The 18,224-nt window shown below is 42.1% G+C and overlaps 4 protein-coding genes across 4 annotated transcripts in view; 3 read left to right on the top strand and 1 right to left on the bottom strand.

The window, feature by feature from the left end:
* The window catches only part of shroom2a (shroom family member 2a), a 37,628-nt gene extending 33,222 nt beyond the window's left edge, over positions 1 to 4,406 (top strand). The window contains exons 8-11 of the mRNA XM_079350064.1: positions 449 to 1,030; positions 1,850 to 2,015; positions 2,105 to 2,377; positions 2,989 to 4,406. Of these exons, the coding sequence (XP_079206190.1) occupies positions 449 to 1,030; positions 1,850 to 2,015; positions 2,105 to 2,377; positions 2,989 to 3,261 (1,294 nt within the window). The 3' untranslated portion in view covers positions 3,262 to 4,406. The remainder of the gene's footprint in view (positions 1 to 448; positions 1,031 to 1,849; positions 2,016 to 2,104; positions 2,378 to 2,988) is intronic.
* Positions 4,407 to 6,087: 1,681 nt separating this feature from the next.
* cldn34a (claudin 34a) lies at positions 6,088 to 7,302 on the top strand. Its single transcript, XM_079351030.1, has one exon. It carries the CDS (start codon positions 6,289 to 6,291, stop codon positions 7,042 to 7,044), a length of 756 nt encoding a protein of 251 aa, XP_079207156.1. The 5' UTR covers positions 6,088 to 6,288; the 3' UTR covers positions 7,045 to 7,302.
* Positions 7,303 to 11,336: 4,034 nt separating this feature from the next.
* cldn33b (claudin 33b) lies at positions 11,337 to 12,655 on the bottom strand. Its single transcript, XM_079349979.1, has one exon. The coding sequence runs from the start codon at positions 12,473 to 12,475 to the stop codon at positions 11,816 to 11,818; it is 660 nt and encodes a 219-aa protein (XP_079206105.1). The 5' UTR covers positions 12,476 to 12,655; the 3' UTR covers positions 11,337 to 11,815.
* A 2,782-nt stretch (positions 12,656 to 15,437) lies between these two features.
* wwc3 (WWC family member 3) overlaps positions 15,438 to 18,224 on the top strand; it is a 33,504-nt gene continuing 30,717 nt past the window's right edge. The window contains exon 1 of the mRNA XM_079351355.1: positions 15,438 to 15,930. Within this exon, the coding sequence (XP_079207481.1) occupies positions 15,785 to 15,930 (146 nt within the window). The 5' untranslated portion in view covers positions 15,438 to 15,784. The remainder of the gene's footprint in view (positions 15,931 to 18,224) is intronic.

Raw genomic sequence — 18,224 nt, 5'->3', positions numbered from 1 at the left:
AGTTAGAAGCTATTACACCTTCTCAACATCATTAAAGCTGCCTGGTTACGAGATATTTTGTCCCAACAAGATTCAACAAGATACAGCTTTGATTTAAAGATTTAAAATCTGACTGTGATTTCACTTTTTGCAGTGTAAATGTAACGTAAACGCTCTCATTGTGGAGCCGTTTGTTCATCCTCTTGACTCAGAACTAATGGATATCATCTGTGGTGAACTCACAGTCAGACTGTGCAGCAGCTTCAGAACAGTGAGCAGAAACCAAACTGGTGGGAGGAGTCCTGGATAGTCCAGAGTACTGGGCATGGAAAAAATCTCAGTTGCCATCATGCAGTGAAACTTTAAATCAGTGAAATGCTCAGATAACTGCAACAAGACATTTTCTCCTCCTCTTACAGGGAAACCTTCTGTTTTTCAACTTTCTCTTTCTTTGTTTGATTTTTTTCAGGATGGAGCACGTCACAGAAAACCAAACGTCTGCAGTGAAGAAAGTTCCCATCAGGATTGTGCACTCGGAGGGAGCCTCGGAGAAGGAGAACAGTCCATTTCTGTGGCACGTCGACCCTCCTGCCGTCCAGCCGGAGGGTCCTGGTGTGACCAGAATTGGCGGTGTTGGAGCTGCGGGTCAGGACTCTGTCTTCTGTGCCTTCATTCGTCAGAGGGAGCCCGACGCTCAGACGGACCCGCAGCCTCAGAGAGACTCGTACATGAGCACTGTTGGAGATCTCATCAGCTCTGATCGCCAGCAGCTGCCGCCGCCGCCGCCGCCGCCTACAGACGAGCCCAGCTGCAACAGGGTGACCACAAAACCCACAGGAGCGTCTGACGAGGACCAAAAGAGGGAGGAGCTGGCTCGGGACATCATGGGGAAAGACAAATCCCTGGCTGAAATTCTGGACCAGAGTAAGATGAAGACCACCATGGACCTGATGGAGGGGATCTTTCCTCAGGGCGAGCAGCTATTAGAGGGAGCTCACCAACGCAAGAAGGCACCCACAAAGCAGCCGATCAGCCGGCCCGCCGAGGAGAGGTCAGACTCACACTAAGAAACATCCACACTCTGTGGTCTGGTCCTTTTAATGCTGCTTAGCTTACAGAGCTCACGTGCTTCCCTGTCCTGCTTTAATGGATGGACAGCAGACACACTTTATTTGTGTGACAGATCTGTGCCCACAAAACCTGATGATATCTAGTAGAATCCCTGGAAAGCCTTTTGAACCTCATGTAGTATCGCTTCTCTTTATATTTCTATCATAAACTGCAGAAACTCAAAGACTCATCCCTGATGAGGCGTGGATATTTGATCATGAGGACATTTAGCACTCCGACTCTGGTCTACAAAATGAAGAGCAGACAGCTGCATTCAAAATATCTCACTAAAGGTTAAAAAGAAGAAGTCTGCGTAGATTATAAACTGAGCTGCTCCAACCTGTTTCAGTGTCAAAAAGAAACATGGAGCCCAGCGTACACTGTGTGTCAGCTCACACTCTGTTTTACAGCTCACTGTTTACGACCTGAGAGCTCACACTGTCACACTGTCACACTGTCACACTGTCACGTGAGGCAATGACAACTGTCGACAGAAAACTTCCCAGATGCAGCTTTAAGTTAGATCCTTGTGTTTCTCACGCCGACAAAACCGCTCTCACACACTCACAATGAAACTCGTCATAAATATTCCCCGTCAGCTGGATGTCAGCAGATGTTTCCTTCCGATGTTACTTTCATGATCGAGTGGGAAGATAAAGGAAACGGGCCTGCACGGTGATGAACTGGTGCAGAAGTCACGTCTCTGTCTCCGCTCTTTCTCATTTTGTGTTCTAAACATCGTTTGTGCGCTTTGTTTCAGGGAGAAGGAGGACAGTATGGCTGCGGCTGTTGCCATGGTGACCAGCTCTACATACTACAGCACCTCTGCCCCCAAAGCTGAACTCCTCATAAAGATGAAGGACATGCAGGAGGAGGAGGAGGAAGACTCTGAGGACGAGCTGGACATCGATCTGGCTAACAAAAAGGTAACCAGGCGCTCACTGAATCATCTTCACGTTTCATATTCTCCTGGAAATGTGTCGCTTGAGTTCGGTTTCTTCACTCCACCCTGCAGCAAGAGCTGATTGACAGCCTGAGCAAGAAGCTGCAGGTGCTGCGGGAGGCTCGGGAGAGCGTGCAGGAGGACGTCCTGGACAACAACGCTCTGGGAGACGAGGTGGAGGCTCGAGTCCAGCAGGTGTGCAAACCCAACGAGCTGGACAAGTTCAGGATGTTCGTAGGAGACCTGGACAAGGTGGTGAGCCTGCTGCTGTCTCTGTCGGGCCGCCTGGCTCGAGTGGAGAACGCCCTCAACAGTCTGGAGGAGGACGCTACAGCAGAGGAGAGGGTGAGAACAGGCCTCGCATCCATCGGACTTTGGTGGATGCTGATTTTCTGCATGATCAAGTGCTTATGTTACATCCTTTATGTCATTTATCTAAACTGCTCAGAGACACACTGGGAACACATTCTAGCTCTACTACACTTAATCTACTACTCACCACGCTAATAAACTCTGCAAGAAAATAGATGTATACATATTATAAAACTATAATATAAAACTTACAGTTAATGTAATGTTCAGTTTAATTCAATTCAAAAAACGTTATTTGTCTCCGGAGGACACACAGAGCAGTAAATGAACAACGGTGCAGGTAAAATTAGACGATATAATATCACATCATTGCTTTATCTGTGTATGTGAATATTCAGATTTTTTAGAGTTTTTCTTTATTGAAGATTTTGCCAAAACTTACAAACCAAAAAATCAAAAGTAGTTCTCTCTCTCTCTCTCTCTCTCTCTCTCTCTCTCTCTCTCTCTCTCTCTCTCTCTCTCTCTCTCTCTCTCTCTCTCTCTCTCTCTCTCTCTCTCTCTCTCTCTCTCTCTCTCTCTCTCTCTCTCTCTCTCTGACCCACAGAGTAAATAAAGTATAAATATAATGTTTCTTTCTTCTCCAGCGTACGCTCATCGAGAAGAGGAAGCTCCTGATCCGACAGCACGAGGACGCCAAGGAACTGAAGGAGAACCTGGACCGACGAGAGCGTGTTGTTTACGACATTCTGGCCAACTACCTGCAGGAGGACAGCCTCACAGACTACGAGCACTTTGTCAAGATGAAGTCTGCGCTCATCATCGAGCAGCGCAAGCTCGAGGACAAAATCAAACTGGGCGAGGAGCAGCTCAAGTGTCTGACAGACAGCCTGCCCATCGAGCAGAGGCTGATTTTTTGAACTCATTGGACCGTTTTTGACTCGGAACAAAGTCTGATCATGAAGACCAGTTTTGTTGCTCCAAGATGCAGATGAGCCCTGCGTCCAGCAGAGGGAGACAGAGAACCTGCAGAGGCAAACAGCCTGTTGCAATTTCTGACATTTTACTTCTTCACATCTTCTGCCATAACAACACGTGGACTTTGAGCATCCATACAAAACTCCATGTGAAAGATGCTGCTTTCACCCGACCACTGTATCTAACATCTATCACGCCATTTTTTCTTTTTTTTTCCTTTTTTTTTTTATTGTTTTTAGTAATTTATTGTAGCCTTTTGAATCTGCACAGGAGGGGAACAGTATTTTATCTTCATCTGATTTGAGCAGCCGTGCTACCTGACGAGTGTGCTAAGTGTTTATCATGTTAAAGTAATTTCACATTCTGACACAGTTTTCATCAAAATCTGGCCGAAATATTTCAATAAATACACGTTTTGGGTTTTTTTTGTGGTAACATTTATATCTAAACTAGTGGCCTTCCTACGAAGATTTTTGTGCCCTTGCTTTCTGAAGAAGTGTTTTCCTTCACGATAAACGGATGATGAATCAGTTAGTAAAGAGAAACTGATCGTTTAAAGGAACACTTCACCAAACGCAGGAACTGCAGCACTTCACCTTCCAGACTTGAACTCGAGTGAGATCCACGTTTGAAGTGCCTGTGGAGTCACTGCCAACGCTGTCCACCTTTCATTCACAGCCAGAAAAAAAACAAAAAACCCCAACTTGTTTCAGGATGTTTTTGCCACGTATGAGTTGACCAAGTGTTTCTGTATTTTGTCTTCTAACTTCACTGTGTTTTGTTTTCACGGTGCTGATGTTGAATGCGTAGTATCACAGCTGTTACTTGACTTTTAGTTCAATTTTGTCACTAAAAGATGTTCAGGTTTATCTTGCAGCCATATATGGAGAGAAAAGGTTGCAAACTTTGACCAGATTCAGTCTGTAAATGTCTGAATCTCAGACTGTACGGATATAGTCCGTCTTAATTAGAGGATGTTTGTTCTGCACATTAGCTTCACACGCTTCATGCACTGCTACAGCCTGACTCTTTAACACTTTATCAGCTGTGCTCCTTTATATCAAATAAAGAGTCTGCTGGAACCACACAGGAGTGTGTCATTGATTTCCTCCCCTGGCAGTCATTCATTAACCTCACCACACCTTCCTCTCTGCTGATAATGTGGAAGCTAAAGACTTTGACATGAAGCGATCTTTAACAGTCAGGTGTTCCTGTACGACTGTGTCAGCCGCATGTGATCCATGACCGTATGATGAAAACGCAGCCGCATCGAGGTGAGTTAAGCAAAACAACTTACTGCATAAAATAACTAAAAGGATAATTATTAAAGGCAGAGGCTGCAATAACTGGATAACAAACTAGTCGACGCCTGAACTGGAACCTTGAGATGTATTTTTATCCTTAAATTATTCATCTGTTTGAAAACCGTGTGTTTATTACCTTATTATGCAAGACTGATTTCTTCTGGAACAGAAGCTGTTAAGGTGAGTGGCAGGTAGACTTGGTCTCATTTAGTCTCTAAGATTGATCCATGGTAGTTACTCAGTATTGGTCAAAGTTATCTTGTAGAAATGGCAGATTTGCAAAACTGTGGGAGGGTTTTTAGTTTTTCCAAAAAGATTACTATTTCAACTTAACATAATACTCATGAGACATAAACAAGGAGGTTAGAATAACAAAAGACATGATTAAATTGTAGCCTTGTTGTACAAAAATAAACATCTGAATCTAATGAAAAAAAATGTCATCCAATGAAAAACCTGTTATTAACACACCTTAGCTTGGACCTTCATATCAGCCCAGATAGGAGACAGATAAAGTCATGTTTTTCTGTACTGAAGACACGGCCGCAAGATCCTGAAAGATCAATACGCTCACAAAGAGTCATTTTTGTAGAGAGGTAGGACGGATATTTCATGACTGCAAAAACATTTCACTCAATGAAAGAAATATTTCATGAAACTAAAAAAAAACATTCAATTCTGCAAATAATTTTTTTTTTTAAAAAGTCTCCCTTTTGGGGAAATAAATTTGAGAACCCAGAACGGGTCGGACCGTACCTCCAGTGATTGGACTGAAATCCCGTCAATGTGATGGAAGTGCAATGAATTAGGTCGTAGGATGAAAACACCAAAAACATGAAATATATATTTCACCTTCTGTGAAAAATATTTTGTCATTGTTTTTAACATTATCATTACATATTTTAAACGTCAACATTTTAATAAATGACTTTCCAGGATCTTCATATCAGTTATTTTCTCCAAAGCCTGTCACCTTGTCACATGTTTATCTTACTGGTCAACTTTGGACGAATAAAGTTTAAAATAACTAAATACTGACTAAGAGATTAAGATGCCTGTCTGTGCAAACGCCGTTTTTCAAGGCACTGTTTTAAGGACAGCTGTTTACAGACTGGGTGGGAACAGAGAGGGAAACAAGAAGCCTAATTCTCCTTGAAAATGAATCATGAACTGTATTGGTTGAGCAAACTCACTGATGTGAAATTCAATATTTCTCTGGTACCCAAGGGCGTGACGTGAGGGATGTCGAGGGGTGGCATGGCTGCACATTAAAACTAAAATTAAAACAATTGAATTCATGTGTGAGTGTACCCACAAACTTAGTGCCACCTCTCCAGAAGTCAGAGCCCCAAGTGGGCCACCCTGGTCAAAAAGGTCTGGACACGCCCCTGGACACGTTTGTGGAAAGTCCTCGTTGAAAGGGTCCTTCATGCTCAGTATCTTTACAAACATGACTTTTTCCTTCCTGTCATGTTTTATGTAGCAGATTGTTTACATTTAGTGAATGGCATTAGATAAAAAAAATAACATGAATTGATTGGACCCCCCCTCTGAGAAAGGCTGTTTCACACATTGTGTGTCTTTGTGTGTTTTCAGCAGCTGTGATGGATGTCAGGCTGGAGTCATCGTTCAGTCTCTCTTGAGTGTTAACGACACACAAGCAGGATGAAATACATGTCCCACACGGCCCACTGGCAGTTCCTGGGCCTGATTGTCGGGTTTTTGGCCTGGATCCTCATCATGACCACCACAGGCCTCAATGAGTGGCGTCTGTGGTACGTGGACGACCTGTCTGTTATCACCTCTGGAGTTGCATGGGTGGGAATCTGGAAGGCGTGTTTCTACAGTCATGCTTTCTCCAGCATGGAGACCTGTGAGAGCATCAGCATCTCTGACCCCTTCATCCCCACAGAGATCCCTGTGGCTCAGGTTCTGATGGTGCTCGGGATGTTCTGTGGCCTGGCAGGAAACATCAGCGCTGCTATGGCCATGAGAGTCGCTTACTTCTCTTTGGAGGACCGTAGGAACATAAGGCTGCTTTTTTCGTTGGCAGGGACCCTGTATGTGCTGACAGGGGGGCTGTGTCTGGTGCCTCTGGTTTGGAACATGACCTCTGTGCTGAACAACAGGACTATAGACTTTCCTCCTGAGTTTTACCTCCCTGCTGCCCCCGTGAAGCAGCAGGTGGGCTCAGCCATAGGAGTGGGCATTTTCGCCTGTATAATGATGCTTATAAGTGGGCTTCTTTTCCTCTTTTACCGCTACGCTTGTCGGACCCTGCGCTCAGAAGCCCCCAGGAACAACAGGGACCCCTTACACGGCCCCTGGACAGAAACCACCCTGGCACAGCAGTCCGAAGCACCAAATGGATGCAACCAGGGAAAAGATAATCCTGCATTTCACAGCGAGGACTTGTCATGAGAAATAACCTAACATGGACCTATTACTGGTTCAAAATCATCTTTTTGATCCACGGAAAAGTGACTTTAAATTCCATGGAAGACTTTAGACCCTTCAGCGTTGAGACCTACACATTGGAAAACAATAACCACTTTGTTTTACCTCAAAAACAATATATGTCAGAAACGAATGAATCACCTTTTTTCAGCACAAACGTGAAGAATTCACAATGTGACCATAATGTGGAAAATAAAAACTTTGACTACTTTAAGAAATTAACTTTTTCTATTAAATGGAGATACTCTTCTTGTAATAAAGCAGCTCAGACATTGTGAAATTTATTATTTCTTGTGGAAAAACCTGTCACCAAGGATTTAGAATAGAATAAATATAAATATAATGTAATATTTTTGTCAATTAACTATTCTATAGGCTAATACCTTTTATGATCCCTGTCAGACATGGACCCTTGCAATAGTGCCCAAACTCTAACAGCTTTGTGTTTTCCCATATGAAGCGAATTTAGCATTTACTAAATGCTAATTTTGCTGGCGGGAAAATGAGCCTATAGTTTAAGTTTCAAAACATTATGCTACTATGAAGCTCAAGTGTTGTATTACATTGATTAAGCTCAAATACTGTTCTTAAAAAAAATAGAATAGATAGTTACAGATAGCAACTATAGCTGAGACTGAACAATAGGAGAAGAAATCTGTCCCCTTTCTTATATGCTAACATCGTGCTACGCCATCATCAGGCTATTTTTAAAGATATTTATGAGGTTGTCAAAATGTTTACATTTCAATACTTTTCAAACAGTGTCTAAAATGCACAATACTTTTCAAACAGTGTCTAAAAGGCACAAATATGTCGTTTTTTTGTTACTGTATAAATGCAAGCTAGTGTTCAGGAGTTTGCTTGCAACTATCAATCGAACAAAAACATTAGTTTAATTCCAGGGACCTCTTGTGGCATTTGAACAGGTATCAATATTGCTTGATTTTTACTGGTATTGTATATTAAAGTTTAAAATTCCAATATCATGAAAACCATAGCTGCTTTATTAGTTTATTTAAATGCATATGAGGTATGATGGTAGATGGTTTTTGTACATTTTATGCCATTCAGATTCTATTCTAAGGCTCATATTACACAAGTTAAGTTGTAATGCTTTCGTCCCAAAGTTCAGGGACAGATTCCTATCTGTTGTTGTTATAATAAACGTTATCTCTCCAGCAGTGTAATTCAAGAGCGCAAGTGAAGTGTTGCTGCAATGACAGCTCACCTTTATCCCCACACAGGCGGGGTGGGGGCAGTGACAAAACCAGTCAAGGTGTGGGCTTCTAACGGGGCCCCTTGTGAGGAGGATCTCTGCAAGTCAGGTTGACTGGGGGCCCTGCTCATGTGACCTGGGTAGGAGGCTGACGAGAGCAGGCATGTGAGTATGTAGAGAGTGATTGTTGCCTGGGAAGACGCACACACTTACAGTGAGACACACGCAGTTTGTTGCCCAGTGGCTCGCTGCCCCCCCTTTGGAGGCGGCTGGCTGCTGGAAACAAAAGGCCCTCTTCAGCTGACACAACTCTCTGTCAAAAACACAAGTCGTAGAAGTGGATGAAAGGTAGACGTGCTCTGTACACTCCTGCAAGACTGTTAGCCTCTGCCAGTAACCGCTAACATAAAAACCATTAAATATCATTCAACACATTCTTCTAGATAAGAGATTTGGGAAACATTTTTCAATAATTTTCTGTCCATCCTTTTGCCTCTCACATGTCTCTTTCTCACTCCCCTCTAGTTAAGTCTGTATTATATGATCCCCTAAAGCTGCTTATGTTTTATCTAATCTTTCATGAAGTCATCTAATCTATCATCTGTTCTGTAAAACACTGATAACAGGAGCTCTAAGAAAGGAGGAGGTAGAACAACATGAAAACTCAAATATAGGTTTCATACTGAAACATTTTACCAGAGGAGATTTGCAGCAAGAGATTATTAGACCTGAAGCTGAGACTTTAAATGTAATTATGCATATACAAAATTATTTTTATCTTTTTCTGATGTTCCTGTAATCATCTCAAAATATCAAAATCAAATAAAAATTCATGCTCATACTAAACTAGAGTACAATTTAAGCAACTTGATGTGTATGCCTCAATGCTTACATCTATTTAAGTTACTCAGTTGTGATAAAGAGTCATTTCAGGGAGTTTTAATGTGATCTCGAGTTATTTATCTTGTATACTAAGAGTTTCAAAAGCACAAAACAAACATAGAAATAGTTTTAACTCGCAGATACCAGCCTATTGTTTTGTTTCACCCGAAAAGTATCCTGCTGAAAAACACAGGAAATCACACATCATCACAGGAAAACGGAGTAAACCAAGAGGAAGCATGTCCCCTTTGGGCTTCCGTTGATTTCAAAGGGGAATACTGTAATGTTTACTCCACAACATTCATTTGAATCATTGAACAATTATACTTTAAATATTCAGTTAACACAAAGACCTTGATGATCAGCTTTTAAAAAAAAGGTAAATATTAAAGGAGTTTGATTCAAGGAAAAGACGAAATACTCTAAAAAGATAAGGAAGAATTTGTTCTATTTTCTTTCCTATCCCAGAAATAATTCTCCCTGTCCCTCACATGTATGTTTATGGGGACCCTCGCTCATATGCTGGAAGATAATGGTACAAATAATCTAACTATAGTTGAAACCTCGTCCACCTCTCGCAGCTACACCTGTAATTTACTGTTCAGTCTTTGTTGCAACTGTGTAAACCACTAAACCATTCGGATCACTTGTTTTTCTGCACAGTTAACACTTAACTTCAGAATCATTACTGAGTCTGGATTTTAAATGAAGAACATTTACTTGGGACTGATTTTTGTGTTCATGATTATATTGTCACTCTCACTCTCTCCTCGTCCTTCGCTGACAGATAAGACAGATAAGAAGGCATTTGTTTATAGTGAGGTATTTGTGAGGGTGAATGAGCTTTATCAACATTATGAGTGTGGAAAACTGATTTTACAGACACTTTAATCCTTTTTTTATTACACTGACTTTCATATCTGATTAAAGATATGATAATCAGCTATCTTCACCTGAACTCGAAGCACATAGGGTCATGTTACAGTCAGTCATGTTTTAAAGATGATGTACTTTGATTCACTGTGAGCTTATCAACCGCTCGGATTAGGTTTGTTTGTTTGTTGTTGGATTCTTTTCAACATCCTATGAAGAATACATTTCCTCTGTGTGTCTTGTATTTTTACCGGTCTCTCGGCACACAGACTCTTACTGTAATCCAAAAGAACATCTCTGCAGTTGTTTTCTTGTCCTCCCCTGGTGATTTCTGCCCTCACACTAGGAGACACCGGCCGTCTCTCCCTGCAGCCTGCGTGGCGTCAGACGATGGGAGGGCGTCTTGCAATCCTCTCCATGCTCTCTGGCTCTGACACAAACACCGTTCATATCCTCAAAATCAACACTGTGTCATTCCCTGAGCCACTTTAGGAAACATATGCTGCAGCTGACAGCATCATTATCTCTACTTAACTTCTTTTTGGAAGCGTTGACTGCAGGAAAAAGCCTGCAAACCTTTTAAAATCCTCCTCCTCCAATCTATTTACATCACTGTACCTGCTTGTGTGTAAATGATACAGACAGTTATGGAGTGCAGAGAACACCAGCGCCCTCTGACCTTGGCAAATTTGTGTAATTATGTCAAAGCAGGAGCCGCCGAGGGCAACCTGCTCAGCATTCTTCATGGTACACGCTGCCCATTAGAGCATTCATTAAACACAGCTTAGCTCAGCGAGCAACCAGGAAATCTGATGGAATTAGTCTCAAGCTGAGTTTCCAGCGCTGCACACACACACACACACACACACACACACACCCGACGGACCGAGACGCCTGTTTTCAGCTCTCCCTGATCCTCCTCCTCCTGCTCAGCTTGTTGTCTGATTACAGAGCCACCAGGAACAAATACAGACCAAAATAGGCTCTAGGTTCAAAGGAAAAGGCAAAAGAGCAGCCATGTTTCCACCTCTTACTCAACCAAAGACGAAATGTTCAGTTTTTCAGGCATATTCCGACCACAAATTCCTAAACCACCCTGTGCCTAACGTAACATCTTGCCAAAGGACTACAGTTAAAAATTAGCCTGCTGGCTAACACTGACACATTTACAGAAAAGTTGATTCATGTGGACTGTCCTTTAAATAAATACATGAAATCAAATTAAATTAATCAACAAAAACATTATAATTAAACACTAGATTTAATATTTTCCTGCAGAAGTCACAATACTGGAAGAAAAAGAGAAAACTTTTTACAACATTTCAATAAAATAAAAATTATTTGAATGCCGTGCACAAACAGCACATAATCCTTTTTGCTTTCTCTATGTTTAAGCCTTAAAAATAACTTACAATAAACAGCATTTTTTAAAAAGCTAATATGTTCCATTTAAAGGATTAACAAAAATACATTTTCTTCATTATTGGAACTCGTCCTCAAAAATAGGAAACAAAAAAAAATAAAAAAAAATTCTGCTCACATCAGCTCCTGTGTTTTGTCATATTGTCTAGCTGCAACGCATTTCTACCAGCACATTTGCTGCAAGGTTTTTACAAAACATTTGATCCATTTTTGCACACGTGATAAAGCTCAACCCTAATGCAGGATGCTGTCGTTGATATCATGATTCGAAAGCAGATTGAAGTGCAGCTCTAGGTGATTGTGTTGTGCTATCAGTCTTTATGCAGGTTCATAGTTTGTCTTTCAAACATACTCTGAGCGCTTCCTGAGGGAAACATCTGTCCCCATAAACTGGTGTCTCCTCTGCAGCGCTGGAGGATTCTCCACCTGTGAACAAACACTGGAGGAGACCAGCAGCAGCCCAGCCACTATGAGCAGAAACCCTCCAGCCCAGCCACAGAATAAAGCATCACCAAACTCCCACCGAGGCACCACGTCTGGTACTTTATCATCAAAGAAATGTATCACAGCTAAATGAGCCATGTAGGAAACAGGGATGAGACACAGAACTCCAGAAACCATCCCCAGCACGCCTCCTATGATGGTCAAAGTTCTCTTGGTTCTGTAGCCTCCGTAATCCCTGCAGCTGTTCACCAGGTAGAGTCCAGGTATGGCCACCAGCATTCCTAGCATGCCCACGGCGAGGGAGGCACACATGAGCATGCGGGCAAGTTTGAGGTCACTGGAGAGGCCCAGCAGGCTGTCATATGCCCTGCACTCCATCCCTCCGACGTCCTGCACCACGCAGGTCTCCCAAAGGCCCAGCTCGTAGCTCTCAACGGGCAGCAGAGCGGTTGACATGGTGAGCCACTGTGGGAGGATGGTGGTAGCTAAAGCGCACAGCCATGATCCAACAAACACCAGCATCCCCAGCAGTTCCAAAGCGCAGGCGCACGTGTCCATCTTACACTCTCTCTCTCTCCCTCTTTGGCTTTCACGCTTCAAAGAGGCACAAAAGTTCTTCCTCTTCTTCAGATGGAGTGGCTGCTAAAAAAAACACCTGAGGTCCACCGCTCAGGCTCTGCAGCTCGTTCACAAGGAGTCCCCCACTCAGAGCAGCTCACATCTTCTGTTTGCAGGGAGGAGAGGGCCCTCCCCCTTCAGGTCCTCCAGCCCCTGCTGCTGTGCCAATGGGCAGCAGGGGCAGAGACAGCCAGACTCGACCATCAGCAGGCCACAAGGGAGGAAATCATGTGCAGATAGGATACGATTTTGTGCATTTTTATGCAAAAAAAAAAAAAGACTCCCAGATGAACATGTGTGACATGTGTCATCAAGTGTAAATAAGATAACAAATGAACATGGTGCGACTGAAGGCAAATGGTCAGGTTATCATCTTGAACTTCTCTGACAGAAATGTTTAAATATCCAGTTTCTGTAATTTTGTTTTAGACTAACTCTCAACAGTAATAATGTCCTCAAAATATCCATCTTGTAAACTAATGAAAAAGCATTTTTGGGCCATTAGCAAAAAATGTATCAATGAAGCATGGAGGCAGTCCTAAGAAAATAATACATTTTAGCATCCATGGAAAGAAATCATGCATAGAAAATGATGTCTGCTCCATGCAAAAGGAGATTTTCTGATCATGTAGTTAATAAGTATGCAACTTAAACTCCAACCAAAACAAAACAAAACAAAAAAAGACACTATGGATGGCATGTCAGGAGTTTTTAATGTTCATGTTTTTGGTCGCACAGTGAAGATTTTTGAGCCTTGTGACTGAATCTGAAACAACAGTACCACTTATTGTGTGCCTTCATATGAACACAGAAACTGTGGGAAATAATGGTAGGAGGCTATAGATCAAAGCTCTGATGTGAAGAAATGTTTCCCAGCGGCAAACACACAAATACACAAATACACACACACACACACACACACACACAACAAAAATGCACAGATAAAAGCCTTGCTCAGCCTGCCAAAACTCCTCCTCCTCTGCAGAACAACATGCTCAGCTGACTGCACTGACGTCTGTACATGAAGTGCACATTTGCTCGGCTGCACACACACACACACACACACACACACACACACACACACACACACACACACACACACTCGTGCACACACACATGCACACAAAGTCAGGTGCATCATCCTGCAGGACAAGTTCACAAAGGTCTGGATTTATCCACAATACCAAACCCCACCTGAAAAAAGTCCATATTTACTTTCACACTTTCCGACACACAACTTAATCAAAACTTTACACAGAGCAGAAAAATGTACTTTGAACAAAAACTGGTGAAGTGCTTGGCAGAATTCCTGAGAATGTCAATCACTGCAACATAAACCTTAAAAAACTATGAGGAAATAATTATTATCACCAGTGTTGTTGCAGTTCCTGTTGGTAACAGAAGGATGTCGACAAAATCCCAAAAACGATCCAACTTGTATCTACAAAAAGTATGACAAAATCCCTACGCAATAGTGTTGTTCTTCTCTTATCTAAATGTATTTCAAAGTACAAAATATGATAATAATGGAAACAAAATAAATATATCTCAGGAGAGTGAGTTGGATCAATATGAAAGGATATGTAAAGGAGCCATATGTAAGATAGCTTCTTAATTAAATTTGACCTTACTATGCAATCAAACATTAAAGGAGCAATATGTAACTGTGACACATGGGTCTAAGATAAAATTGGTTCTGAAGTCCCAATAGAAAAAATAGGAGAGCTTCAGTGTTTAGCAAACTCTGCAATAAAAAATATTAACATTTTCATAAAAGCTCCACGAGCAGAAATGTTGTAAAATCAGTAAAAAATATTGGAGATGCTTTTGAAAAACTGGAGAGAGGCTGCAGCCCAGATAGGTCACAAGACCAGTGCAGAGCTGGCTAAACACTGACGCATCCATGTCTGTGACATCATCATCATCATCAATTAATTTATTCATATCCTTGTAATAACACATTGATGGAGGACCCTCATTTGCGATGGTGCTGAAGTACAAGAGAAAGATAAAAAAACAAAACAAGAAGAGAACAGTAACAAATGTTTTAAAAGGGCAAGAAAATACATTAAAACATAAAACTAGAAAAAGTAAGAAGTAAAAATGTATAATGATAAAAGCAAAAACAGCTCAAATCAAGTGTTTGGCGCATTGTAACTAAAAGCAGACCGTTAACTCTGACTGGATTCTAGGACCCTGCAGGGTGAGCCATGACTGAGAGCATGTATTATGGCTACTAGCCTACAATTAAAACAAAGCATGGTTGAAAGCAATGGAGGAAGTTTATTTAAAAGAGCTTTATAAATACATGTGCCTGTCTCTTCTATTTTAACTGCAGGCAGGCCAGTTTTTTTCAGTTTTTTGTACTTGGTTTAATTGTGTATTTTTAGCTTCAGCTTATAATGTTTGAATAGCCATCATAAATTAAATGTAGCCATACAAAATAAACACATATATAATGATTATTGTATCATTATTAGTGGTAGTTGTAGTAGTACCACGCTGTTTCTCATCCTGACACCAGGGGGCGCTGCTGTACAATTTATAATAATCTGGGTCTACATATCCAATAACTACAGTTTTGTCATTGTGTAAATGGGGAGTTGTCGTTGTTAAATGTTAAGTTAATTTTTTATTAATTTATTATACATTTATTTCACGCAGTAAATACCGGTCCAAGTCTTGCGGATCAACACGTTGTTGGTTGTGGTCTAATTGAATAGTTATTGAATATTTATCACACGTCTGTCGTGACTGAATACAGTAAAGGCTAAGGCATGGGTTGGAATAAAACCCCAGAACAGTTTTGTTTTTTTAAGTTTGTGTTAGCAGCGTCGCTGAAGTTTAATGAGAGAGATGAAGTCTCCTCATTGGACGGAGCACGCGCGCGCCGCTGTGCGTCCGACTCTTTATGCAAATGCGCTGGAGCCGAATATGGACACGGAGGAATGAAACATGGTGGAGGAGGCGAACATGGAGGACCGAGGAGGACCGTGAGAGCTGCTCACTGCTGTTTTTTTCTGCGAGTTGAATAAAGAAGAGGAAGAAGAAACGTGGATGTACCTCCAGCTGGGGCGTTTGAAGCGGACAACCTCGGTGGAAAGTTTTTGTTTTTTAACGTCAACTTTCTTTGCGCCGACAAGTGCGTCGAGGTAGAGTTTGTTGTAATGCAGTGAAGAGCAACTTTTTAGGGGTGACAAAACGCAGGGGCAGGGGAGGGGGCTTCAGCCCTCTCACCATCCCGACGCTATGCCGTGGGTCAGCGGCGGAAAGCGGAGAGAGAGCTCGGAGCTGCCGCTGCCCGCGGGCTGGGAGGAAGCGCGAGACTACGATGGCAGAGTGTTTTTTATCGACCACAACACCCGGCAAACTTCATGGATTGACCCCAGAGATAGGTATGCTGAAGGCCTGTGCGCACTGGGATTACGCACACTCACACACACATATAAAGTCATTTTTAATTCAACAGGTCCTGGTAACAAAGTATCCGAGTGAGGAGATGCCAGAGGGTGGGGGCACTTTTGTTTTGTTTGTGAGGGGCCAGCAGGGCAGTAAAGTCCCACCGTCAGTCCCTTTAATGTGACACAAAGTTGCGGTGGATTTTTTTTTAGCAGACACCGATGAATCAGATGAGATATAGCAGAAGTTGTGTGGCCTCCAATCTTATGCAAACACGGGATGTAACGCCCCTGGTCCCCTACTGTGCAGCAGCTCCCATTAATACTTTTAAGATGATTTGTCTTGTGAATGTCTGACAGCTCTTTGACACGAAGCAGCTCAGCCTTTCCTGTTTGTCTCTTCAAACAGCACACTGTATTGTCAGTCTAGTCACCTGAGTTTACATGAATCCGTCTCCACAAACCCTGAATCATCAGACTCATCAGTAAGCTCATTTATGACTCCCACTGACCTGAAACATTCCTGCTTCAGCACAGTGAGCTATTGTTACCCAGCTCCTCTTCCTCTCCGTGCAGCTCTCGACTCAGTTATATTTCATCATAATCTGACCCCCTTAATCTGCATGTTTCACTTGATTTAAGAATGCAATTGAGTAAAGCAAGGGCTTAAAACTCCAACTCCCAGAAATCTTTGTGAAAAAATGTCAGGAATGCTAGTTGGGCCACTGGGAAAGCTGCAAGGATGTGCTTTTGTGGGGACTGGGATTTCAGCAGCCCAGAAACAGGCTCAATCAGGCATTCAAAGCAGACTTTGTGAGATTACTGGGAATTATTGCAAGTATTTTAACTCTGCTGCGCTCTGAGGGGAAAGTTCTGACAAAAACAACACACGTCTCTTTCTCTGCAACATTTTTTTTTTTTTCAAAGCAGATTTCATGCAGCTGATTTCAACAGCGGGAATGTAGTAGCTGCATGTAATCGAGATAAGAGAAACCTGATTTCCTTGAAGAATTCACCCCCCCTCCTTTGCAAGTTGATTAAGCATTGTTGTGTGCAGCTGATAGCAGTTTCCCAACATCTCATAATCATCAGCGTTTGAGCTCTGGTGCCGTTTTTTTTTTTTTTTGCATGACTAAAGAATGTTTTCTGCATTTGTTCTGGTGCTGCTCAGTGATTTATAGGTTATCTCGGCCAGAGGAATGTCTTCTGTCACCACCTGAAACTGACTTTCCAATAAATCACATCACTACACAGCCCTAAAGCTGACTTTCTGCTAACGTGCAACAGATACAAAAAGGTGTCAGCTGTTCGGTCTCTCTCTTAATAAATGTGATCTGCAGATAAAAACCAAAGTGACTCGTGAAGCTGAAGGAGATGAATGCAGCTGCTGATAAGCATTTAGTCCGTGTTTGACAGCTGCTCTCTTTAAGTACGACGCCAATCAAAGGCTATCTAGCGCGTTATTATAGCTGGCCTTCATCATCAGGAGTAACAGGTTTTAACCGAGCGTGAAAACATGAGCGAGCACGCGAGACGTGGAATCAGAGAAATGAACTGAATGTCGTCCAAACGTGAGCTGTGATATTCAGATACTGTAAACAGTTTGATTCTCACCACTATTGTTTTAACACTCGATCTGCTCTTGGAAATACTAAAATGATCAGTGTTTGAAAACGTCATCAGCTTTTGGATGGACATACGATCAGCTGGTGTTAACTAACTGTCGCTGTGGTGTTGTCCAACGAGTCTTTGATCTGATCTTTGAAAGTAATAGTGGAGCTGAAACTCAAAGCTGCAAAGCAGTTGTTGTAATGGAGTTCAAAAACATCATTTGTCTGATGGTTGTCAATATTGAATGACTAACAAAACTTGATTTATCTCCAAGTTTTACTGCTCGATGAAACGGCGTTATGATCAGGAGAGCAACATGTGTCCTTGCAGATATAAGAGCCTTTTAGGCGTGTGAGGTTTCAAAAAGCACAAATGGTCTTCATAGTTTCCACATCATGGGCGGGTATCGACTAAGTGATTGTTTCTTTCAATACATGACAACATAGCTGAAGACGTCAGATAGCAGGACAGTCCATGTTTTTCATTCCAGGCCGAGCTGTTGAAGTCTGTATAGGATGAATGTCTCTCTCTGATTGGTTAACCCTGAGCTGTCTTATAGGATGCTGCATGTTTGTGTCTTAACTGGAACATGAACTCTACTTTAAACATATTGTTGTAAATCAGTAAATCAAATCGACTGATCTTGATTACCAAAAGTGGAAGTGTTTCTTCTTCTGTGG

Source organism: Symphodus melops (genome assembly GCF_947650265.1).
Source record: "Symphodus melops genome assembly, chromosome: 8".
Taxonomy (NCBI): domain Eukaryota; kingdom Metazoa; phylum Chordata; class Actinopteri; order Labriformes; family Labridae; genus Symphodus; species Symphodus melops.
Note: the sequence above shows the minus strand (reverse complement) of the source record. Positions and strands in the feature narration are given on the sequence as shown.